Genomic DNA, 25224 nt, shown 5'->3' on the forward strand with positions numbered 1-25224 from the left:
CTTAAATGAATCATAATTTGGCATATTTTAAAATATCAACACTTGGATACTTAAAAAAATTATTTTCGATCTTATTTTGAAATTGGCAAAACATGTATTTCTCGAGATTTTAATGCAGATGGAAAATTAATCTTACTTGAAAATAATGTCATAAAACTTTAAAAAACTAAATTTTTTTAAATTAAATTTTTGCTTCATAAAACTAAGGTTTAGGTCGAATGTTTTCACTGACATTATTTGTCCCGCTTAAAAATTAGTTATTAACGTGATTTAGATTCTAAAAGAATTGAATTGAAGAGCATAAAAGTGAGATGTTAAAACTTGACAAAGTTACAGATTCGAAAAGTTTTTAAAATCTTCTGTTGATATTGTTTAACTGCTTTTTTTTGTGACAAAAATTAAGTTAAATTTATTAAAACTCTACATAACAGTTAAATATAATTTGAACTCTTAATAAAATTTTTTTTTAATTTGCCGCCAATGTTACAGCGTCTTACACTTGGTACCAACGTCAAACCGATAAGTGCAACCATGAATTCGCCGCGCCTGTTTGAAACAGATAAATTTGCCGCTTATATTATCGATTATCGATAAAAAGTAACCTTTTCGCTCGCACTCATGGAAACTATTTGTGTTAATAAATATTTGCAAGTTTTCAGGTTTATTTTAATTTAATGCCCAAAGATGCACAGGTCCCATCCCACAACCACTCGCCGCAAGCACTTGCTCAAGGAAATGATGGAGGACGACTACGCCTTGCCCACGGAGCATCAGCAGATTGTGCGCGTTATTGCTAGCCGTGGCAACAACCTACACGAGGTGGAGACACCTGAAGAGGACACGTTTCTGGGTAAGATCTGAAATAAAACGGGATTCCCCAATTCAACTAAGCATAAATCCAATTCTTAGTGTCCATGCCATGCAAATTTCGCAAGAATCTTTGGGTGAAACGTGGTGACTTCATACTGGTGGAACCCATCGAAGAGGGCGACAAAGTTAAGGCAGAGATTTGCAAGGTTCTGACAACAGACCATGTAAAGGAGTACACCAAGGCTGGCATATGGCCAGTGCGTTTCGCCAAGAAGAAGGAAGAGGAGGAAAAACCCGATCATTCCGATAGTGAAGATGATTTGCCGCCAAATACCAATCGCATGGGGCAGGAGCAGGATGAAACGTCCTCCTCCGAGGAGGAGGATGAGACCACAGAGGATGAAGACTGATACATGTAGATAATAGAGCAGTAGTAGAACCCACAAATAAGATTCAATTTTGTTAATTGTGCATTACAAAAATTTAGCTTTGTATATATATATATTCGCATTTGTCTGCCCCACACCTCGCCCCGCGTATCTTCTTTCTAAAATATAACAAAAAAACAGGGCGAAACAAGATTCCGGAACACTTTCTTCTTAATATTCTTTCCCAATTTCGATTTGCAAGAAGCTACGTTAAGCGCTGAGATCGATTCTTAAAGCGTACGTGTTTTTTGTGTTAAGTAAAATCTAAGATGCAACTGTCATGCCCTCGCCGCCAGCTTCTCCTTCAATAGTTTCCTCCAATTGCTGCTCTGTCTGCTGTTCCCGTTCCTTTGGCGGCGCCATCGCCGTATCATTCAGCGCCAATGTCGAAGGTCTCAATTTGGTAAATGGAAAATTGCTCAAATCCTCCATTTGTGGTGTATGCACAGCTATTAGATCAGTTTGTGTGGACAGTTCCTCTGCCTCTGTCATGCCACCGATTTGTTTCTTAAATGCCTCGTGCGGCAAATTGCATACCATGGTCAAACAATTGACTATGGTGCCAATCGAACTCTGCAGCTGTTGCACTTGATCGGTCAGCATTGTGCAACGCTTGGCCAAATCATTTACCACAGCCGCCGAGTTATGATCGAGGCTCACATGACCACTAACGCTGGCTGGTCCACTCGAGTTGTTCTCTTCGCTATCCAATTTCACCTGCTGTTCGCCTCCAGCTTTTGTGTCCACAATTTCCATTGTGGAAACCTTCTTCCACAGTGCATTAATGGCCTGCATTTGCAACTGTTGAATCTTTCGTTCGTTCTCCAGCTGCGCCTTGGTCAGCAGCATATCCTTGCTAAGTTGCCTGTAAAACACAATGAATTTTAATCAGTTTAAGGACTAAAATGACGTATAATCCGTGTAATTAAGTTACTAATATAAGACTATTGTTGTAAGACAAAGGTGCTTTAATTTTATCCCTAATACCCTTAAATCTTGTACTAATTTATTTGACCCTGTTTAAAATATAATAAACGAAGCAATCGCTTAAGCGACAAGGATTTTCTTTACCATTTAAGCTTTGATTCTGTGCTAATTAATAATTATGGCTCTCTAATTAACCAGCTTTTTGGAGCATAATTTATTTCCAAATAGAGAAATATTTAACTGATTTCCAAGGATCGTTGTATAACATAGATCCCGAGAATGTCTAAACAGAAGACCATACTAGAGATCAATTTCCAAATATACATATCTAAACTTTCTGGAGTTATCTGGTTAGAGATTACGACCTATTGAAATTTAAATCGAACTTAGCCGGCTCGAGGTCAATCTTGCAAAAGAAGATTATTTGAAAGGCAACACACAAAAAGGTGAGCAGGAGTTATTTAATGAGAGAAAGAAGTCTCAAATGCCTAAAAATGACTTTTCAGGCTAAAAAATCGAATGGATTGATAATAAGTCTGATGAGAGGTGTTAACTATGTATTATTTAAAAGGCAATTTCTGGAAAAAGAATTTCCTTAAAAGCGCAAACCAGGAAGATCCTTTAAAATAGTTTGCAAATTGCTTTTCTTTCAAAAAGGATCGTTGAATATCTAAAAATGGTTTAAAAGTACATTTCAGTTAATTATAACCAATACGAATCGGTAGTTTTCTCACATTTTCCTGTCAAAGAATTTGAAATTTTCCATTTAAAAGCTTTGATGAACTTACTCGATGTACTCTTGGGTACGACGTCGTTGCAGTCTCTCAGCGATATCCTTATTGGTTTTTTTCCTTGTATGATAGCCACGCCACACTTTCTGTATAGTCACTGCCGAGGATTCGGTAACATGCTCGATTAGACGATCCTGACATGTCTGACTATTGTTATCCTGATGCTGTTGCTGGTTCTGCTGTTGCGTTCTCTGTGCTGCCATTTTCCTAATGGTTTTCAATTTCTCTACATTTATTTGCTCGCCATCATCGTCTGTGCTGAAGTCACCCGAATCCGTGGCCAATGCTGGCTGCATTCTGTGCACTTGGTCCTGCGCTCTGATGGCCAACTTACGCGGACTCGTGGTGGGACTCGAATTCCGTTTAAGCTGAGGACTTCGGGTGCGCGGCAAATTCATTTTGTTGTTGTCTGCAACAAAAGATTCGTAAATGTTAATAAAAAACATTGAAAATTTTGTTAGATCAATTCGATTGATTAAAGTGATTGAATTTGATGGCCGACTACCTTTATTCTTGTTGACTTTAGTTTTGTGCAGCTGCGAATTGAGAGCTGACACGGTGACCCGTTGGGCCACAGCGGCGGGACACACATCGGGACTCATTAGGGTTTCCGGAACAGGCACCATTTTCGAGGCAGCAGCCAATGGACCGCCAATCGGCGTTTGTTGGCCAATAAATGTTTGATCTGAAAACACATCGAAAGCATTTTAATAACATAATTGCAATTACTTTTAAATTGTTTTATCTTCCATTTTTGACAACATTTTCTGTGGAATGTCATTCAAAATCCTTCTTGTGAAGAAAAGTTATAAAAAATAAGAAATAAGATTAAATTTGAGGTTCCAATTCTTAATGTAACAAGGAAAAAACTAACTATAGATAAAATATGTGAACCATTTATGAACTCAGTAAACAAATATTCAAAAAATTAAATTGAATTTTAAATCTCTTATGAGCTGAAGGCGAGAGAAAAGTCTCTCCAAATCCTTTTTATATGTCCCCCCAATAGTTTCTTACCATTGTAAGGATTTGGCGTTATATTGCGAGGCGTTGACTCCGTGGAGTTGTATGTTTTAGTTGTTACACTGCTCGACATGCCGCTGCTGGCCAGTGAAAAATTATCGCCATCGTTTTTGATATTCTCTATCAGTGAAATGCTCATTTGTAGTGAATGATTGGCGGAACCATTATCGCTTATAATGCTGCTGTTACTGCTATTCCCATGATAACTGTTTGCCATCGATTCCGGTGATCCCTGGCGTCCACTTAAACGAGAGACTGCAAACAAACAAAAAAGTTGCTTTAGAGAAATCCCAGAGAATTCTTTTAGCACTTACAACGCGGTGATTGTATCCGACTTGTGGGCTTTTTGCGATGGGATGATGGCGAAGTACTGGCCGAACTATTCGCATTGTCCATAATCTCCTCCTGCAACTGACGCTGATGATGTTGAGCCTTGCTCAGTATTAAGCGTAATTTACGATCGTTTTCGTTTTCGAGGGCCTTGCCAACCAGAGGGCAAGTTGAACTTAGATATTTGGCCAGGGATGGCTGATCACCCACACGAAATTGTCGTCCACGTCCTTGACTATAAAGCCACTCAGCTTTCAGACTCTCAATAGCATCCACCACATAACCATCAATGAACTTGAGGCTCATGCACCAATTTAACACAAATGGACGATAGTCAAAGCCGCTGAAATGGAGATTAGATAAGAGAATAAGCAAGTTGTCTTAATAGCAATTGAGAATATATAAAAAAGTAATTTAAAAATAAAAGGATGAACAAATCAACACTTTTCTTTGCGATTTTCGATACTCACTCCATACTATTTGAACCCATGGTCATAATCACACAGGGATTTTCCATAATGGAAAGGCTCTGAAGATTACTTAGATGGGTTAAGGTGCATATTTCATTCAGATCATTGATATTGTTCTTGGCCAGTGTGAGAGATTCGATGGATGTTGGTAAGTATTTGTCACATTGCTTAAGATGGGTCAAACGATTCCCATGCAATTGCAATTCTTTTAGATTACGCAAATGGGATATATCCGAAATGCTGCTAATACTATTCTCAGCTAAATTGAGTGACACCAAATTGACATTGGTATTCAAGTGTTCGATGGTCTTGATGTTGTTTCCCTCCAAATTGAGTTGCCGCAGATGCAGACATTCTTTGAGGCCATCAATGGCCAGAATGCCATTGAAGGAGAGATTCAAATCCCGCAGATTATGCAGACGACAGACTCCATACATCCGTAGCAATTGATTTTTGGCCAAAGAGAGCTGCGGATAGAAAGAAGGCAATCCGAGAGAGAGATAAAGGCAACAACTAGTTGATAGTCAATATACAAACCGTTTCGATCTTGTGATACGAGTCGATGTTGTCAATCTTCTGCAGTTCATTCTCATCTAGGATCAACTTCCGATAGTTATGGGCATCATCCTGTTTTGGGACCTTTTTCAGTTTCTGTTTCGACAAATTTAGTGTCTGTTTTTCGCTGCTCTCATCGTCGCCTGGCAAAACAAAACAAAAGAGGGAAAAGAGTCTTAATATTGATGACTTCATCAAGGATAAGGATTCTCCTGCGCAGGTGCGCTTCCCACCCCTTGCCATACTCCTCCCACACACTCTCTTTGTCACCCTCTCCGCTTACACCAACCAAACCCGTAGACTACAAAAATTACGATACATTGGACACCTAGCTTATGGTAGCATTTTCTATGTGAAAACTATGAAAATTCCTTTACATGACTCCCACGACTTACCGCTCATTTTTCAGCTGCTTTGCTGTTCTTGTTGTTTGTATTGGATTTTCCGGGTTTTGTTCCAATTGGAAAATCAATGATGCTTCTTCGGGTTTCAGTCTCCAACTTTCTTTACTATGCACCTTTTCGCTTCTTTTGCTCAATTGTCGAGTCTTCTGATCTCCAGCTTATTAAAATTTTTATTTACTTTTTATCGCCATTAATTTAAATTTAAATTTAAAACTAAAACCAAAAATAGAATAGCCAAATTGTTGTTGCCAGACGCGGATGTAAATGCATTTGAATTCGCCGCGCATAATTGAATCGATTAAATTCGCCGCACTTGCTTGGCGAAAGAAATCAACTCTGAATTCAAATTTGAAAAATATTTGTTTGCCTAGGTAAAATTTGTCGCAGTTAGATTAATATATAAATATTTTCCCTACTAATATAGCATGTATAGCAAATTCCAATCGATAGAAATAAAAATGGATGAACAGAACATTTATCGCCACAATGTACGCGATCATTTTAATGTAAAAACACCAGTAAGTAAAAGATTTAATTAATAAACTAGATTTTAATTCAAAAATTTTATCAAGTCGCGTATGTTTAACAACGAGGCTTCACATCAGCAGTATGGTAATCAATGCCAACAACCATCGCATCCTTGTCATAGTCAAAATCAGCAGCAAAATTGGCAAGTACCACAGCAACATCAACTGCAGCAACAGCAGCAACAACAGCAATACCAGCAACAGCAGCAGCAACTTATGCAACAGCAGCAATACCATCCGATCCCACAACATCAGCATGACGGTCAGCAATGGCAGCAATGTAATAATTATCCAGTTCCACCACCGCCAACTCCCTTCTACATGAATAGAGAACAGCAGCCGTTTGGAACTGGGCAGAATCAGGGTCAGCAAGATGGAGGAAGGGACCTGGGTCCACAGAACTCAATATATAGCATAAATTTTCAAAATATGCCAATGCCGTATTCATCTAATCACATCTCACAATCTAGTGTAGGATCTCGTACTCATGTTCCTTTGCCACGTAATCCGCAATTGCATCTGCCCTCGAAGCCATGTAAAAGCGAAGTCGAATCGGAAGAAGCTGGTGGTGATCGTATTCTCTATAGGAACAAAGCATTCAAAACCGAATCCAGTGTTACGGTAGGCGTACCCGAGAGCCATAAAGCAGCACGCTTGCGTGAGTATTCGAAAGAAGCCTTGCCGTATTTGGAATCAGCTCGTGCTCAATGCGCTGCAGCGGATGCCATATTCAAGGCCAAATTTGACGAAATAGATGCCTATCGGTCGGACGATGAATCCACCACTGGTGATTCTAAGAGATCACGGCCTTCCATACGAACGGTGATCAGTGCCAAATCGGGGGACGACTTGCGCGACATGGTTCGTTCTCAAATTGCTTTGCAACAGGCCCTAGATCAAACCATTTGCAATGTGACGAATATTGATGCCAAAGATTTGCAGCGGGAAATCAGTGATGCCACGACATCTCCCCAAACATTGTTGCCTCCTGAATTGTCGGATGATGAGAGACTTACATCACGTACTCGAACTTTAACGACAGCTTTTGCACGTGGCTCACCGGCATCACCTTTATCTCCACGTGCCTCACGTTTATCGAACAACATGCCACGTGCAAATTCCTCTGATGAATCTGAAATTATTGTCAGTTTGGATGAAGTAGTCGCCACAAAAATCATCTCACCCATAATGCGCAAGGTTCAACGGATGTATATAAACAATCTTCGTGAAGAAATGGTCCTAATGGAGGAACTGGAACGTCTTCCGCACCTGATTAGTGAGGTCTACAAAACAGCTGCCCAACAGGAACTTAAAAGGAATTCATAATTTAATGCTATACAAAAATTTAGTTTACTTACTATATATTTTTATATACTATATCTTCGGAAAATGTCAAAAAAAATGGTTTATTTCTTTTTCATTGCCTCATTAAAATTTAGCCAAAATGTAACGAAACTTGTTTAATTTACCCATAGATTTAAGAAATTATAAAAGCTTCTAACAAACTATCTTCCCTATGTGCTGTTTTACAATAATTTTCCAAAGAATCCTTAGGAATGTTCAGCGTTACATTTCGTAGTAAAATTGGCATGATTATAAGATACTTAAAGCTCTTTATAGTGAAAAGATATCAAAGTTAAATTTTGCACCTATGGTCTTTATTTTGTTAAAAAAAAACTTCTCTGATTTAAAAATTGGCTTGGATAAATAATTTTATTTTTGAGTTACATTCATTCGTTGTTTATTGTCTAAAGAAAACCGTCAGAGAGTCACTGTTTCCATATATCGTTCAAAGGATTGTGTGATAATTGTGTGATCAGGAGCTAAATGCGTATCCGCCATGATGGCCAATCTATATCGATCTCCAAAACGATGCAGATTCAAAGACAGACAAGTCTTTGATTGGGGTGGCCTAAATAAAAGGACATCCTGTACCTTTTGGCCCCAAGATGATTGAAACTCTTGAGTTTCACCATAGATTTCGGTTATGGTAATGGGAAAGTTATACGAGAAAAAATTGATAAAGATTTTAGTGAAAACCTGCGGCATCAGAGAAGTCAGCAAACTATATTTTGTTTGACCAATCGAGGCCAGATATATCATAATCTGTTGCTTGCGAATTTCCTCGACAATCGCATGCAATTGCTGGGCATGATCTGCATCTGGTTGATGTAGAGGTAACTGCAGGAAGACGACACCGCCAATATGTTCAGAAGTCTCTAACGAGCGATCGGTGAAATAACCCTTTGATATGGTGCGACAAGTTGTATTTAAAAGCAATGGCACTGAAGCTATATCCGTAAACATATTGAAATAATCATAAACAGCTCCGGCTAAACAGGTTAGACTAAAGTCCGATTCACGCAGTTGATTATCGAATTTGTGACGCTTTCGCAACTGAGTGCCATCAATGGAACGGCTAAAGGATACAATTTTTCTTCCTGCATAGGATTTTTTATGTAAAATGTTTAGCTCACGCGTTGGTTGTTCGATAAGCACTTCATAGATGTTTCTCGGGGCCTTGAACAACTCCCAACAGATCTTCATTAGTTCCAACTGGGCGTAGATCAGCATGGGCACATACAAATGCAGACGAGCACAATATGTGGATGTATATGTAGTTTGACCCTTTAGTAAGACATCACCGAAAGCCATCAATTCACAGTACATGTTGTAGGGTAATAGAATCACATGATTAAGATTGACATGCCATAAAAATTTAGTCCAGGCTTTGGCCATATTCGTAGGCTGCAAGCTATTCAACAACGCAGATCGAGCCAAAGTCCACGATAGATTTCTTTGCTCTAACTCTCGAAACAAAAGAACACGTAATGTCTCCAGGCGACCTACGTCATTGCGATAACCGCTGGAACGTCGATGAAGCTTTTCACGCAGCGATCGACTACGCCAATAACCCATTGTCACATTGACCACCACAATTAGCAGCAGCGATAGAAGTTGACTGAGATTCTTTATCGGTATGGCAGACGAGGGAGGATCACCATCGGGCGTTTCCAGGGATTCAAACTCATAGATGAATTTTTGCCAACGACAGATGATCAAATATCTCAAATGATGCCACAATTTACGTATATGCTCTGGATGGCGTACAAAATGTGAGAGTTGCTTGTCAGAAGGACAAGTTGTACTTCCCCCAGTCAGCTCATCATCAAGGCCAATAAACGTGGACTTCATTTTGATCTGATCGGGATCTTGCAATAATAACATTTCACTCACATGCAAATCTTCCTCCTCGGCTATAATCAAATGATGCAACTTGATCAGTATGTAATACGGTTGATTATCATGATCCGATGTGGGTATGACTATAACTTGCCATTGCGGTAGATCGGATGGTATATATTTGGTGGCCAATTCGCTTACATAATCCTGTATGTTCGATTCGTTGACAGGTCGACCGCGATATTTGTGAGTACTGAAGAGTACATGATTGTTAATGTTGAAGCCACTGAAAAAGAAACACACACAATACGATGTAGTTAAAGAAAATACTTGAATATAGTCACCTAACTAAAAGGAAATAGGCAATTTTAGGGACAACAAATCTTAGAAAATTGAGAACGGAGGACGGAGAACTTCAAACACATTCCCAAGAAGGGAAATCAAATAGAATTACTCTCATGATAAAATCGACTTCAGTGTAGTATATGCAGTCTATAGCTTTTTATCAATTTTCGAGAGTTTCTCAATAGGATTTTTTCGGGAATAAACTCAAATCGTTATAAACGTTAATGACCAAAAAAACTCCTTTTTGGCCTGCAAAATATATAGCAATTTTATATTTTCTTAAGTTCAATCAATAACTAACTAACTAATACACACTCATACGAGAAATATTACAATTATAGAAACAATTTCTTTTTTCTTTTCTTTGAATAAAGTCAGAAATGATTTTCAATTGCAATTAACGATCTTAACTTGAACCTACACAGATCTTAAAAAGATACTATAGTTCCATCGACCTACTTTTCAATATCTGGCAATTAAAATTGGTTTTTAATAAACTCACCTGCTGTCATTGACCCAAGCATAGTGACCCCAACAGGTCACCAATTTCTGGCGAAGTTTTGGAAATCTCAAAATGCCAGTTTTATCCCTCAAGTCGATTAACTGCGTGGAGTAGGCTCGTTTGATGCGCTCAAAATCGCAGGGGCCCTCTACTTGTAGTAGAAAATGGAAAATGCCAGCATTTTTCGGTGTATCAATTAAAGTGCGGATTTTCTTCGATTTGGATATGGTTAAATTGGGATATTTGATGCTTAAGACATAATTGGCTAACTCGTTGCCAAAATGGGCGCCTGTAAGTGTAAGCGATTGAACAATTAATTAACTGATAATTACTAAAAAGCGATCTCTCTTTCACTCTCACACATATGTACATATTTGTATAGAACGCACGACAGTCGACGTATTGATAAGCCCAGAAACATTTTTATGAGTAATTCGCATGGTCAAGGTTCAATATTTTGATTTTGGTCGCCGTTTGTCTGGGTTCCGCAAAGGTGCAACAGGTATATATATGTATGTACATGAGATTATTATAAATATAAACAAAGCTTATCGCAAACAACAAAAAACGATTTCAATTATCTATATATATATATAATACATATAGCTATTCAGAGAGAGATGGAAAGAGAGTAGGTTTTAAATGAATATTGTTGGCTGGTGGCATCCTTTAATATAGAAAACTAAAGTCTCGCTTGATTAATGACTTGAACTTATCGTGTGATTACAATATATTAATCAGTTTACTTACATAGAAATGATAAGAGCAGCAAAGGCACTAACATCAAAGCAACTACAAAGCAGATCAAAGTCTTTAAAAATGACTTCAAGTCCAGCCAGAGACTGAAAGTAGATGAAACACTATCAAAATTCAAAGTATTTGTGGGTTTTTACGTGAAAGTCTACCTTGCCATGTCTGCCTCCGATTTTTTTTAGTATATATATATTTCGTTGTTAAATTCGTGTGGTTTATTTGTTGTTTTTGCTAATCAATCTTTAATCAAATCGTCTACCGACAGTTCGTCTGTTCGTTTCAATGTGCAAGGCACAACTGATCGATCTAAAATTGAAGCTTTGTTTGGTTTCTTATCAGTGAAATGCTCTCAATTGACTCTCCCGAATGCGTTTTCTAGCGATGAACTAGTTCACAATGCTCAACACTCTCTGTGAGAGAGAGAACTGAATCGAAAGCTGCAAAAAGGACTTGCCTCTCTTGGTTTGTTTCTGGCTCTCTCCCTGTCTCTCTCGTTTTGTCTCTCTTTTTGGTTTAGTCGTTTGCTGGCTTTCAACCTTGTCGGTTGTGTGGGTTGTACGCGCTCGCGCTTGTGTGTGTGTGTGTGTTTGTGTGTTTGGAATAGTGACTCAAATCTTTTTGCTCGTGGTCCTACACGGCTGTTGTGTTTTTCTATCATTATTGTTGTTGTTCTTGTTGTTGCTGTAGCTAGGCTATAGCTGCCACAGCTACTGTATATGTATATATACATAGTTAACTTTCAAAACGAAATGTGTGTGCGTGTAAATGTTAGCTGAAAAAATGAAAACCTTGCCTACTTTCGGGCGTGTTAAAATTAAAAGTGAATATTTTCGCTAGGCAAAGAAAGTAAAAAAAAAGAAAGAAAAAAAGAGAGAGAAAAAGAGGAAAAAAAGAAGGTGTAAAAGTGAATTAAATGAATATAAAACGTAGCCAAAGTGACATTGGGCCCAACACACGCACTCACACATACACACCAACATACACACCGCAAACACACACATACATATATAGATGGAAATGTGCTCATGGATTCAACGACGACAGCAGCCTCTGATTTTTGGCCCATGAATGAACTCATATAAAAACTTGACGAGCCAGAGCCAAAAAGCTCCCTTTCACCTTCTCTCTTTCACTCCCACTAACCCGAACCTCCCCTGCTTTCCTTTCACACACACACTTGCATTCTCTCACACTCATACCCACACTCACGCACAAGTGTTTCCCCAACTATTTAAAAGCATATAAAAAAGCAATTTCAAAAAGAAAAAAAGATTTTTGAAATAGAAACTTCTCTTTGGCTGCCCCCTTCACTTAACCCGCATCCCTTTTGCCACACTTCCCCACCCGACCCCGGAACGTTGCTGGAACGTGCCGCGCATTTGCTATTAAAACAACAACTACAACAACAACAACATCACCAGGAGCAGCAGCAACAAAAAAAGGTGGGTCAAGTGTAAATTTATTTAACTAGTTGTATACACGAAATGCCGCCCCCGCAGCTAACAAAATTGTAGCATACTTTTCAGCCCTCTCCCATTCACACACACGCACGCTTGCTCTCTCGCCTTCTCCATCTCTCTCTCTCTCTCTCTCTCTCTCACTTTTTCATGCTTTGTCCGTAATATAAAAATAAATTATGGGCATGTCCTAAAAATAGCAGCAAGGATTACATACTACATCAAGTTGCGAGATCGCGCCTGCAGCAGAGCCAGCAGCATAAATCATTTTGTGTGTATGTTTCCAAAATGCCAATATAACACTTTGATACACACACTCGCACACACACACACACATACGTGGAAATGTTACAAAAAGAAAAAACTAACTGTATGTTTGCGTGTGGTAAGGTTGAGCCTACTTCAATTTTTTAGTTTCACAGTTTGGTTTTAAAGTAAAAAAGTAAGTGAAAAAAGTTAAAAAGTTCAGGGATAAGCCGATTTAAGAACTTATTGAGAGAAGTTCATAGCGAAAAAAAACTAGTAATTCCAATTTACATAAAACGGGTTTAAATTTACATTTTAAAAATAGAGACAAAAGTGGAGAGTTGGTAAAGACAAAAAGATTTGATGTAAGATCTAAAATCATAATGCAAAATGTTAAAGTTTATCTTCTAAGAAAACATTCTTGCAGAATGACTAGGAATATATGAAAATTAAATTTTAAATTATATTTATGTGTCGTTTGATTTGTTTTCATTTCTGAAATTAAACAGTTTTTTCGATTTTTAGGAACTAAGTTAATAATCTTAGCGAACATTGCTTTTTTTATTCTTTACTTAGAATGCAAAATAAATACTTTGTCAGTTCTTTTAATGAAAATGAACTATTGAATCATCACTAAAGAAGACTGAAAACAAAATAGCGATTTTCATTTCCACTGACAAACCTTTTTAATTCTCCAAATTCAAATCAAACTATATTAGAGAATCCATGGGAGACCAAACTAACACATTTTAGATAACTTATAACTTATTCTAATGTAATTTAGAGTACATCTAATAAAAATAACTTCCTTACCCAAAGTTAGTAAAACAAGCTTTATTTTTGCCTATTCAAGTTTATTTAGAAGAGTGTACAACATTAAAAATATTATTGAAAGATGTCTAAATTTTGCTATTCGAAAAGTTTAAGAATGGCTAAAAACGTTTAAAGAACTTAGACGATATTTCATTTTTCTCCTAGTACTTATTTTGATGTCGTAAATCCACCTGACCCCAAACAGTATGCTTTACTTTTTTTAATTTCAAAACCAACAGCTTATTATCAATTTCGAATCTTACTACCAATTTGCTTTTACTATAATCAGAATTAAAATTACTTTCAAACCAAAGTTCTTAGAATTTTATATGATTTTATTATTTTGATGGCATCTACATAAATTGCTCAACTACACAATTCTAAGCTTACGAAGTGTTCCTTTTAATTCTAACCATAAACTGAAAACTACTCAATGGTTCAAATAAAAAATATAGAAAGTCGAAAATAGAAAAATGTAGGCAAATAAATTAAGTAAACTAAAAAAACTAAGACTTGATTAGGGATAGGACGTTTAATGTTATTACAACAATTACAATTTTTAAAATTAATGCAAATGAATTTAAATTTATAATTTAAGCTAAAAATTAGTAAGCTCTAGCAATTGTATTACAGATGGGTCTACTAATAGTTCTGGACTAGTTCACAGATGTAATGCTCAACTCTAATGAGACGAAAGCATTGTGTTTTTTGAGCTCAAACGCACACACACACACACACAAGCACCACAAAACTGAAAGGGGGGATTCTAACGCACAAAGGAAGTGACAGGCAGTCCAAAAACGAAACCAAATGAAGGGGTACTTGGTGGAGAGTGGTCACAGGGGGACGCAGAAAGGAAAACAGCATAGTCAGTGAAAAATCCTGTCTGCAGCTATTTCACTTCCTTGAAATCCTTCTGCAGACAGCCACAATAATAATAACGACAAAATCAGAGAAGGAGGATTGTGTCTCTCTCTCTCGCTCTCTGTGTCTGCACCAGACTCTCTCTCTCTCTCTCAGGAAGTTCTCTTGGCTTTTCTCTCAACGCAGGCGCCTTAAAGCAAAAGAAGGAGCAACCAGAAATCCCAAACTCAACTCGTTTCTTTTCATTTCCTTTTGGCTTGGCTTGGCTCATTTGTTTATTTTTAGTCTGCTGTCATAGGCCCCTCCTGAACATCCCCGCATATATTTTTAGGAATAGGAATATATAAATATATGTACATAAACATGTATTAACTTCTGGGTGTGTGTGTGTATAAGAGCAATTAAATTTCCGTTAGACACTTGAGCCCCTTATTAATATGCAGATGGACCTCAAGTATCTCAAGTAACCAAAAACGTGGAACTCTTGGCTGCTGCTACTGCTTCTGCTTGTGCTGCTCTGCCAAAATTAGAAATGAAACTGGTTCAAGGTCGATATGCAGCAGTGGCTGTAGCAGTTGTGGACCTACTATATAAGTTGTTGTGGTTGCAATCAACTACTATAAACGAGGTTGTTGCACCGCCCGTTTTGGAGCTTTTTCTGTTATTGGGTCAGTCATTCTGGCACGCTCGCGCCTAATGTTCAGCGACGTCGGCGGTGGCGACGGGTCAGTCAGTCGCGCATTTAATAGCGCCGATGGGGCGGCAGGCGGGGGTCATGAGAGAAAATAAAAATTAAACCGAAACGAGAGATTTAACAATAGTGTTTGGCCAAAAACCCAGAGTGAAAGTAAAGGCAACGACAGGAAGCGAGGAAGTGGACTTAGTTCGCGTGTTGCCATGTCCATGACATGACGAGGCCTTCTCTTTTATGGAGCTCACGTGTCACAGGGGACGGACGCAAGAATAATGCTGGAGGCGTGGTTTGGGGAGGGCTTCCACTAGCCTCCCTGTCTCAGCATAGTGTGTAGGTGTTCATTTTCAAGAATCGCGCATAAACACATAAAACAATGATATGCCTCTGACACACACACACACATATACACAGCCTGCTAAGTATCCCGTTAGGAGCTTACGTAATCCCGAAACGTATGCCTTAATCACCTTTGCGTACCTTTTTCTGTTTTACTGAAGGGGCCAACAAACATACACAAACACACACACACATGAGTGGAATAAATGGCATGAGTAAGCTTAGCTCTGATACTTGTGTGAGTCTCGCATCTGTAACTTGTTAATGGACTTTCATGCCCCGCTCAATGACAGAAACAAAATAGATGCAAAGTCATTGCAAAGTCAGCGGGCTGGAAGAACTATAGTTTCAAGGCATTTTTATGGTTTGACTGCGACTATTAATAGAAACCACTTCGGGTATCCTGATCAACTTTGTGAAGTTGGCTTTAATTTCTACAAGTTTCTTTACCGAACAGCCTTAAATTCTTAAACGAGATCACTTTAGACTAACCTTTAGTATTATCTAAAAATTTCAAACTTAAACTGGTAATAAAAAAATAGAGACAAATCAAGGAGTTAACTCTAAGGTGTTTTTTTTTTATTTGAATCGAGTATTTATGCCATAGTGTTTAGAAATATTGTATTGGTATCCATGTTTATTTCATTAAGTTTTTTATTCAAATAAATTCATTTGTTTTAATAATATGACAATAGCAAAGTGTAAACGCTGGAGTTTTTCTACTTTACAACTAGAATTTATTCTCAAGCAACCACTCAATTTAATCGGATAGTCACTTAGACATATTTTCTCCTCAAGATATTTGATCCTCAAACTGATCTTATATAAAAACTAGACTACCCAATTCCTTTATCTTTTTGGATAAGATTCATTGCAAGTAGATTTACTTAATTACTTGACTATTGTCTGCCTAAAAATATCTTGCAATCAATTGAAATCTAGACAATAATTTTGCAATTGTTTAAATTTTGTATATATAAATTGAATTTTTTACTAAACCAAAGAACAAGAAATGATTTAAAATTTCACTCTATTGACATTTTGTTGAAATGAAAAGACTCAACAACATGGCGTATGAGTGATTTAACGAAACCTATCCCAATCTATTCACAGTTTTATTAAAAAAATTAAGAGATAACTCTTTTGATTTACCTTTAAATTTTACTTAAACTTTTAAATTCTTTAAAAAATTAAAATTTCATTAATCAAAAAGTACACGATTTGCATTTCAAATACCAAATTTTGTTCAAAAAGATCCCCATGGAATATAATGAAAATGCTGATAAACGTACATATATATGTATGTATGTTTATATATTTCTACGTGTATTTTTCTATTTTGCATTAAAATTTTGTCACGTGCTCATACCTCATAATTCTGGAAATCCCCGAGGCGTGGAAACGACCCACCGACCATTCACATGCCCGTTGTCAGTTTTCTGTTGGCTGTTTTGCGTCGACATTAATTACCCAAATGCTGGTGCCTGTAATTATGCGACATAAAACAGACAGGCCAACAGGCAGGAAGGGAAATTCATTTCCCCTGGCCTCTCTTCCCCACCCCCCCACCATCCATTCACCCGAACAAATGAAAACTCTTGGAAAAGAAAAATAGTTGCATGCAAGGATGTTGCATTTTAATTGAAAATAGCTCTAGGAAAAAGCTCAGTGAAACTGTCACAAATAGAAATCAGCTGGATGGCAACATAAAGGTTCCAGGTGCCAGGTGCCAGGTGCCAGATGCCGTGTGCCTTTCTTCTCTCCCCCTTCTGTCACCATTCTTGCCTCTTCTCCTATTCTAGGGGTCTTTCTCTGGCTGTGTGCCTGCTAATGAAATATTCATTCAGTAATCGATAATTCCGCAAAAAAAAAAGAAAGAGAGGCAACGGCAAACATAGTAAACATGCGGCGGCATAATAAGTAGGCAAAAGAATCGTGCAAAACCAACTGCTTGAATAGTCTTTTGCTCCGAGCCCCACTGGACCTCTCCATGCCCATCAGGCTCACCGTCAGCGAGCGAATTCAAACAAGCCGCATTGAATGCCGCCCAAGAATTGAGGACGAGAGTCAAGTTGTCTGCATCAAAACGGACCCAGGGAGGGAGAGTGGGGGGATAAAAAGAAAGAATAGAGGAATCCTCCAATATTTTAGAAAATTTATACGCAGAGTTTAGTTGGCCGCATAAATTTATGGATTTTTTATGCTGGTCCAGGGACTGGTCAGGTCAAAGTTTAGATCATTATTTTCCAACCATTCCGCACGGCAAGCACACACAAAACAGAAAAAAATGAGAATTTTCAGCAATTTATTTGTCTGAAGCTGTCCCAAAATTTTTTGCAACGATATAAACCTAAAATGTTTTGAAATTGAACATTTTTCCTTTGATGAATTTGAAATAAATGTACATACATACATGGATGATCAAAACAAGTGATAAAGTCCACTTCTACCCTACAAAGTAGGCAATACAAAATTTGGATAAATTTCTTAAAAATTCTATTACAAAGAAGTCTTTTTTATACATCGTTAAGCGATTGGTACGAAACGACTTCTTAACCTTTAAAACGAAATAAGGAAATTTGTCTAAAGTCTTGATGGATTTCTCAACATAATCTTCTTCGGTGCTCCAACTTCCTTAAACCATCTTAAAACTAAGTTTCCTAGGGGTCCGAAAAGAAAGCCTCAATAGCGGCTTAAGCGTCTTCATTTGACTCAAATTGGTGTCCTTAATATGAATTCTTTATATTTGCAAATAAAACAAAAGCACAGGTTTAATATGGAGAAGAAGACGCTCGCTAGAGCAGCAGTTCAAACTGTATTTAGGTCCGCTTTCTCTGCAACTTGTCATCGAATTGGCCCAGTAGCATGGCATAGTAGGGTCTCGTAGAATTTTGTGAATAGTGAAACCGTCAGAATAGGACAGTTTTTCCCTTCTTTGGAGTTTGTTTTCCGGTTAAAGTCCACTGTTTTGTCTTTATCTTGGTCTCTGGTCTAGAAGAATTAGAAGTAAATTAGAAGTATCCTTTGCCATACTGACAACATTGTAACCGGCCAACTTATCGCATTCTCATAATAGATTACCAACTTAATTATATAAGAACTTAATTAAAATCAATTGCCATTCTTTTTCATTTGGTGTTTACTGTTTACTTGAATCAATTCACAACTGTTTCAATACAAACACCCGAAACATTGTCAAAAATAGTTAATTTTAGAATGACAGATCATATAAATAAATGAGTACTATAAGTATATCATAGATAATTTATATTGTAACATCGAACAAGGTACCACTAGACAGGCAACAGAAATAACGAAATGCCGATTTATTAAAATTACCAACTTATCTGCAAACATTGAAAGAGATTAAGTAGATATTGTCTTTAAGCACGTAGAATTTATAAAAGATCTTATATATGTAAATTGACGTAGATTCTGATTTTAGAGTAATTTACTTTTACTGCACTTAATTTTACCTTTTGTATAATCTTAATTCAATCTATGTACTTGAAGTCGATTCGCTGATGATAAATTTAGCATTCCACCAGGCAACATTACTCTTGTAATAACAATAAAGAATCCTTTCATTCGATGGGTTAATTGACATTCCATTATATACTTTACGCAGGACCAACTCGTGACTTATCATCATATCTTACACAAGTTCCATCAACCTTCTATGGAAACCGTTTTTTATTCACGACCCACGCAAACTCTTTTTGTTTTGTCTCCGAGTGCCTTATTATATTCATAATAATCAAAATATGTAAACTGCCGTCTGCTTTTTTGCGTACCATTAAAAATTCTATTAAAAGTTATTTACGAGTAACTTTGGTCCATTGAATGCAACTCAAACAGGAAAGCAACAAGAGTGGCCCTTGCCCCCACGAAGTCGAAGCAATTGTCCATGCACGTTCCATAAATAAGAAATGCAGCCGAAGCAAATAAGGGTCCCAAGCCCATCCTATGGTAAAGTAAGCCCAACCCACGACCAAAGAGACCCATTCCACCCATATCCCATAACTGGTTTGTTCAGCCTTCACTGACAATAAATTTGCATGGCTAGGCACTTGCACTTCCGCCCCGAGGACAGGAAGCCAAGTCCAAGTCAGTTTATATGCAGATGAGCATAATTGATTTCAAATTGTGCAAAAACTAGGGATAGGAAAGAGCTTGCATATCATAGAGTTGGGTTGGGGGTTAGGGATAGGGGGTTTTTCGATGTGGTTGGAGGGTTCATTCATTGTTTGCCACTGAAGAGCTTAATGCTTTAAATAGGAGGATATCGATAGATAGAGCATGTCCCATTCAAACTCTCTCTCTCTCTCTCTCATTCTTTCTGTCTGTCTAATTCTCTTTCTGGTGTTTCGCTGTTTGATGCTGAGTGAAGGACTCTCATTTAGGCTCTTGAGGGAAGACGAGAAGAGCCTGCAGTTACTCAGGGTCTATATCTATTCAGTGATAATAGCCAAGAGATAAGGACATAGTAGCATGAGGCAAATATATGAAAAGGCACTGAAACAGGAGGATACAGAGGCAAAAAGGCGCAAACTGGAGCAAGGACAAAACCAATGCAACAAAAACTTCACACGAATAAGAGAGCAAGCACGAAAGATAGAGAGAGAGAGCCAAAATGGTAACATTGCCTGGCAAGAGAAATGCATATACATATATAGTTATATATATGTATATATATACATATGTGCAAGTGTATTTGCCCCCTGCTCATCCCTCCTCTGTCTGTCTGTCAGTCAGTGTCCAGCTCTGGCTGTGAGTCCTTGCAAACAGCATAAGGCTCCTCTTGTACCTTTTCCAATTCACTTCAGATTATGACAACTCAAGGAAATTTTGGCCAGAGTCTGTTGAAATTTTGAAATTTTTGCATATTCTCCATGGATTTGCTTTCATGTATTACCAATACATCCATCGACACATGCTCATGTGTCTGTCTGTCTGTGTGAGTGTGTGTGTGTGTGTGAGCATGTCTGTGTTAATTGCCTCGTTGTCTGACATAAAAAATCATTGCAGAAAAAAAAGAAAAACACAAAATGGCAAAAAGGACCTTTATGCATACGCGCTAAGGGCCAAATATAGCGGCAGGTTTTGGTTATTTTGCTATTGTGGGTGGCAAATGGTAGCGGGTTGAGAGAGAATGCGAGAAAGAGGGGGAGAGAAAAAAAACCAATTCGATTTAATTTCGAGTTGGCAGGCAACATACATCGACAGTCTGGGCAAGTCTGGTAGAGACTATCAAAAATCTTCAATCAGGCATAATTAAAATGAAAAGACAACTCGGAAATCAACCAAAGGGGGAACCAACTACAAAAAAATTCCCATCCCCTCAAATGAAATCAATTATAGTAATTTGCTTTTAGTTAATAGAGTTGATTGATTAATTCTCTATCCAAAGGTTTTTTAATATATTTAGTTTGAGTACCTCAAGTTGTATAGTTTGGAATGCTTCTACTTATTTATAATTTATTTTGAGAAGAAAATTCAATCTGGAATAAAATGGAGCAGGTGGATCTTGTTTATGTCCTAGCAGTTGGTGCTCTCTTTTATTATTATCAAAAACTTATGTATATTGGTAACTTCCTAGATTACGCCATTTTTAATATTTGAAAACAGATCTTGAGGTCAATCTTCAAAAGATTTCGTTGACCGATATCAAGTAATAATATTGTTTATATGGAGTTTATGTAACTTTCTTTTATTATTTAAATGTTTCCTGAAGTTTGTTTGTTTAATTTATTTGGTTTAAAATAACAAACATTTGAAAAAGTAGAAGTAGGAAGAGCTTGCAGATTAAGAATTTAATTTTAAAACATGTAAAAAAATAATTTTATTATGCGGAAAATGTGAGTTTATTATCCAAATATTTCTTTTATTTTGTTCATTTAATTTCTTATACTTTAAATATTAACATTATTAAAGTAAAGGTATTTTCTACTATAGTTAAAGCAAAGGTAAAAATAAAGATAAAAGTAAACATCACTACAAAATTCTAAAAGCAGAAAATAACTTTTGAATTTTTCAAATTAAGAAAAAGCTTGAGTTAGCTACACAAAGAAAATAAAATAGATTAAGCAACGATTCAATTTCTGTGAAAAAACAAAAGGAAAGTCAAACATAGAAACAATATAAATAAAAGAAATCAGAAAAGCAAGCTAAAGAAATAACGAGAAAATGCTTAAAGAAAAAGAAAATTTTAACATGCAAAAGAAATTTATAAAAGTTAGTTTAGTGGTTTAGAGTTATATATGTAAGTAGATCAAAAAAAGTAAATTTTAGACATTAAGGTACTTTCACCTATAGATAAAAAAAAAGATTTTTAGAAGTAGAAAAACTTTACAAAGTTTAAAAATAACTAGTAAATACGCAAAGGAATTAAAGAACATGTAAAAAATAGTTTTGGAAGATGACAAGAAAATGAGTTCTTTTAATAAATAGAAAACGATGTTCTCCTAGTTCAATTTTGATGGGCATCTATCAATAAGTATTGAGTACTAGTTATTGATAAATGGGCATGATGAGTTGAAAATGCTTGCTCCATTTAATTGGTGTGGCATTTGGTACATTTGCATACCCTACCCAATTCTAAGTGTATTTTTTGATTGGTATTACCCTTGAGGGCTGGCACATTGCCCCTTTTCGCTCCGTTGTCGTTCACTTTCATCGTGTCTGGTGTCGTTTGTGAAACGCGACTTTGGTGGCGGCATACACGGCGTATGAGTGACAGCTGTGTGTGTTGTGTGCTGCCTCGACATTTTGCGACTCATATCAAATTACCGTTATGGTTATGCTCGAGCTCCAAGCAGCGACAACTAATGAGCGCCATGGTGACAACTCCGACAACGACCAACCATACTGCCAGTCAGAGAGTTATCAATTTATATAGCATACCTAAATGGAATGTTCATTTGACTCATATTTTTTCCTCTTCTGCTTTTCCTCTCATTTAACTTTCAGTTAAACGACAACTTTGCTGGCGAAAAAGTCGTAGATAGGCTGTGGCACGAGAAACAGCAGTACGGAGCAGGTGAAGGTGCAACAGAGGCAGCCGGTTTTCTCACGTTTTAGGCTACGCGACGTGGTGATGTGGGACACATCCCGCAACGGGCAATGCAACAACCCCAACGTTTTATACCGTCTGTATCTGATCTATATGGCACGGACGAGATAGAACTGCTGCTGGACGAGATACGTGAGCTGGAGCTGGAACCGGTCTGCTGTCAGCTGGACGATGAGCAGGACTTTGAAATAGCTGGCAGCAGAGCCGGTGAGCTCTCGCTATCCCTTGAATCGCCATTGGGTACATGCACCTCATGGGATTCGCATGCCAATTATAAACAGTGCAGCGGCCAAACGCCGTTGCCATGGGGCGTTGCCCTACACTGTGATCCGCAACACTTGAAAACGCCTACAGGGATTGTGCGCATACTATTGGTGGTAAGCATACACATTAATCACTATCGACACTAACAACTATATTATTTATTTGCCATCTTTCAGTTATCCTCGGCCGCCTGTTTGGCCTGCGAATGCTCTGCGGGCACCGTACAGGTTGGCCTCTTTCTACTGCCACTCATTGGACGCCTAAGACTAATGGTCTTCTGTGCCCTCTTCTCACTACTCATCACTTGCCTCATGATATTTCTGGATATATCCCATATAGCCCTTATGTTTCCATTCAATTGGACAAAAGTGGTAAATAAAACAACAAAGAATTGAACAAACGAAAGAAAACTAATGATATCTTCACTTACAGAATACGTGGATGTACCTGAGTGTTGGACTAATATTTATATTGAGCTCAACCCTTCTGGTTCACATGGTTCTCTATGCAACTGAATATACTGTGGTATCAAAGCATTCCAAGGATACACTTCTGGCCACTGGAGTAAGTTAATAAATACATAAAAAGAAATTACCTAAAATTAACTTGCTGATTTTATATTATAGATAATTGGTTATCTTTGCGCCTTGGAGGCATTTCTATTGTCGGGCATTGCTTCGTGGCCGTGGATTCAGTATTATCGTCAGGTTCCCGATGATGCCAGTGAACTATTTATTGAGGATCGCGAAATGACACCCATGAGTCCCATTATTAGCACCGAATTGCAGCCAACAACAACCACAACTGGTCACAATCTGGCGCCGTATCAGCATAATATCCATAATAATGGTAATGGTAATGCAACGGCTGCCGATGTATATAACCAACAACAACAATCGTCCTATAATCAAAAGCCTTATATACCTGGTAAGTGACAATTATACAAATATATATGTAAAACCATTTTTCATAAACTAAAAATCTTTCGCAAAATTCATTAGGAAATAGAACTGGTTTCTTCTAAAAGTTTTCGGCGAGTTCAATATTTCAAGAAGTTTCATGAATATTAAATGAATCGTGGTTAAACGAATTGGATGATAATACTTTTGGTTCCTACATAACACTTTTTTACACTTTTTAATGTGCCATAACCAATCTGACATGTATAACAAGATGAATATATAAAATTTGATTTGAAATTTGATTCACTTTTTGAAAAACTCAGTTTTTGATTTAGTTATTTTCGTCCGAACGAGGCAGATTAAGCCAAGACAGGGCCTGACGAATCCATAAACATTAAAATATATTTTCTGGGCCATAATCAAACATTATTTTCAAATGTGCATATTTGAATAAATTTATTTGAACTTGATTGAGCATCAATTTTTGTCAAGGCCCGTCAATGCGCATAGTTTTTGCTAATCCTGCTATATGTCTAGTCTAAGGCTCATTAGTTGGCATTAAGAACTAGGATGAATTTTTAAGAAATCCAACACAATGAATTTTAAATCAAAAGAAAACTTACCTCTTTGACATTTACTTAGGATTAGCATATTAATTAAAGATTTTCTTTCACTTACAGCCAAACGACCCAATGAGCTCAACAGTCAGGCATTGGGTCACAATACACAACAAACCGCACGCATTAAACCCAATCAACGCTATCGAGAGGGCTACCACTATCACACAACCACCCGCCAGAGTCCCACATTCGTCCTAGGCGATGATCAGGGTGCCGGCCCATCTACATCCCGTTCCAATGATAACTCTAGTGCGTGATAGTTTTATGATGATGTTTTCGATGTGTCCACTAAACCAGATGACTAATTCAAATACAAAACGTTGAGGCATCTTGCATTTTTGGTCGATGTAAAACAAACAAATTGTTGAATATTTAAAAGAAAAGAAAACAAAAAAAAAAAACTTGTCAAAAGACAAAGGACAAATTAACAGAAATATTTAAGCAGCAAGCAAAGCAAACAAACAATAATAAATTTAATAATTGTATGTGTGTATGTAAAACAAAAACAAAACAAAAAAACAAAGAAAAAAGTATGAAATGAACGAAACAAACGATCGAAAGAAAGAATAAAATGAATATTACAAGCCGAGAACTTTAAAGAATTTAAAATGAATGAAATGAACTAAAAAAAAATCATTGCAAAGCACTCGAAACATTTGATTAGTTATACGAAACAAAAATACAGAAAAAAACAAAAAATTGGCAACAAAATGTTTAAGAAAAAAAATTACGAAATAAATAATTCCTGAAATATGAAACAAACAACAACAACAAAAGAAAAATCTTAAAAATTGCAAGCAAAATTTAATAGAAATTATTTGGCATGGAAAATGGAAATCAACTTGTTATAAACGTAGTTTTGCTTATTTTTTAATAAAAACAAACAAATAATTCAAGGAAAAAATAGA

At 37.1% G+C, this 25224-nt stretch overlaps 5 protein-coding genes across 5 annotated transcripts; 3 read left to right on the forward strand and 2 right to left on the reverse strand.

Annotated features, from left to right (window-relative positions):
- The first annotated feature begins 592 nt into the window (after nt 1-592).
- On the forward strand, nt 593-1335 carry LOC6641750 (probable RNA-binding protein EIF1AD). Its single transcript, XM_002064497.4, has 2 exons — nt 593-850; nt 910-1335. Exons 1-2 carry the CDS (start codon nt 685-687, stop codon nt 1218-1220), a joined length of 477 nt encoding a protein of 158 aa, XP_002064533.1. The 5' UTR covers nt 593-684; the 3' UTR covers nt 1221-1335.
- On the reverse strand, nt 1277-5935 carry LOC6641749 (centrosomal protein of 97 kDa). Its single transcript, XM_002064496.4, has 8 exons — nt 5730-5935; nt 5317-5477; nt 4780-5246; nt 4294-4652; nt 3974-4234; nt 3462-3641; nt 2954-3365; nt 1277-2103 (listed from the first exon to the last, which is right to left on the reverse strand). Exons 1-8 carry the CDS (start codon nt 5734-5736, stop codon nt 1503-1505), a joined length of 2448 nt encoding a protein of 815 aa, XP_002064532.1. The 5' UTR covers nt 5737-5935; the 3' UTR covers nt 1277-1502.
- Nucleotides 5936-6085: 150 nt separating this feature from the next.
- LOC6641748 (probable serine/threonine-protein kinase tsuA) lies at nt 6086-7715 on the forward strand. The gene is made up of 2 exons (XM_002064495.4): nt 6086-6256; nt 6311-7715. Exons 1-2 carry the CDS (start codon nt 6164-6166, stop codon nt 7589-7591), a joined length of 1374 nt encoding a protein of 457 aa, XP_002064531.4. The 5' UTR covers nt 6086-6163; the 3' UTR covers nt 7592-7715.
- A 236-nt stretch (nt 7716-7951) lies between these two features.
- Nucleotides 7952-11310, reverse strand: LOC6641747. The gene is made up of 4 exons (XM_002064494.4): nt 11201-11310; nt 11046-11137; nt 10296-10584; nt 7952-9734 (listed from the first exon to the last, which is right to left on the reverse strand). Exons 1-4 carry the CDS (start codon nt 11206-11208, stop codon nt 8027-8029), a joined length of 2097 nt encoding a protein of 698 aa, XP_002064530.1. The 5' UTR covers nt 11209-11310; the 3' UTR covers nt 7952-8026.
- A 626-nt stretch (nt 11311-11936) lies between these two features.
- On the forward strand, nt 11937-24791 carry LOC6641746. The gene is made up of 6 exons (XM_002064493.4): nt 11937-12490; nt 22428-22907; nt 22971-23165; nt 23227-23358; nt 23421-23721; nt 24377-24791. The coding sequence occupies exons 2-6, from the start codon at nt 22581-22583 to the stop codon at nt 24571-24573; spliced, it is 1152 nt and encodes a 383-aa protein (XP_002064529.1). The 5' UTR covers nt 11937-12490; nt 22428-22580; the 3' UTR covers nt 24574-24791.
- The last annotated feature ends 433 nt before the right edge of the window (nt 24792-25224 follow it).

Source organism: Drosophila willistoni (genome assembly GCF_018902025.1).
Source record: "Drosophila willistoni isolate 14030-0811.24 chromosome 2R unlocalized genomic scaffold, UCI_dwil_1.1 Seg200, whole genome shotgun sequence".
In the NCBI taxonomy this organism is placed as follows: domain Eukaryota; kingdom Metazoa; phylum Arthropoda; class Insecta; order Diptera; family Drosophilidae; genus Drosophila; species Drosophila willistoni.

Excerpts from the sequence above, each read along its gene's own strand:
- LOC6641750 (XM_002064497.4), top strand. The coding sequence starts at position 685 with ATGCACAGGTCCCATCCCACAACCACTCGCCGCAAGCACTTGCTCAAG. Across the intron at positions 851-909 it reads TGAAGAGGACACGTTTCTGG|TGTCCATGCCATGCAAATTT; the intron begins GTAAGATCTGAA and ends TCCAATTCTTAG.
- LOC6641749 (XM_002064496.4), bottom strand. Across the intron at positions 4,653-4,779 it reads ATGGGTTCAAATAGTATGGA|CGGCTTTGACTATCGTCCAT; the intron begins GTGAGTATCGAA and ends TCTCCATTTCAG. Across the intron at positions 3,366-3,461 it reads TAAAGTCAACAAGAATAAAG|ACAACAACAAAATGAATTTG; the intron begins GTAGTCGGCCAT and ends CTTTTGTTGCAG.
- LOC6641748 (XM_002064495.4), top strand. The coding sequence starts at position 6,164 with ATGTATAGCAAATTCCAATCGATAGAAATAAAAATGGATGAACAGAAC. Across the intron at positions 6,257-6,310 it reads ATTTTAATGTAAAAACACCA|TCGCGTATGTTTAACAACGA; the intron begins GTAAGTAAAAGA and ends AATTTTATCAAG.
- LOC6641747 (XM_002064494.4), bottom strand. Across the intron at positions 10,585-11,045 it reads GCTGCTCTTATCATTTCTAT|GCGCCCATTTTGGCAACGAG; the intron begins GTAAGTAAACTG and ends TTACACTTACAG. Across the intron at positions 9,735-10,295 it reads GCTTGGGTCAATGACAGCAG|TGGCTTCAACATTAACAATC; the intron begins GTGAGTTTATTA and ends TTTCTTTTTCAG.
- LOC6641746 (XM_002064493.4), top strand. The coding sequence starts at position 22,581 with ATGCAACAACCCCAACGTTTTATACCGTCTGTATCTGATCTATATGGC. Across the intron at positions 23,359-23,420 it reads ATACACTTCTGGCCACTGGA|ATAATTGGTTATCTTTGCGC; the intron begins GTAAGTTAATAA and ends TTTATATTATAG. Across the intron at positions 23,722-24,376 it reads TCAAAAGCCTTATATACCTG|CCAAACGACCCAATGAGCTC; the intron begins GTAAGTGACAAT and ends TTTCACTTACAG.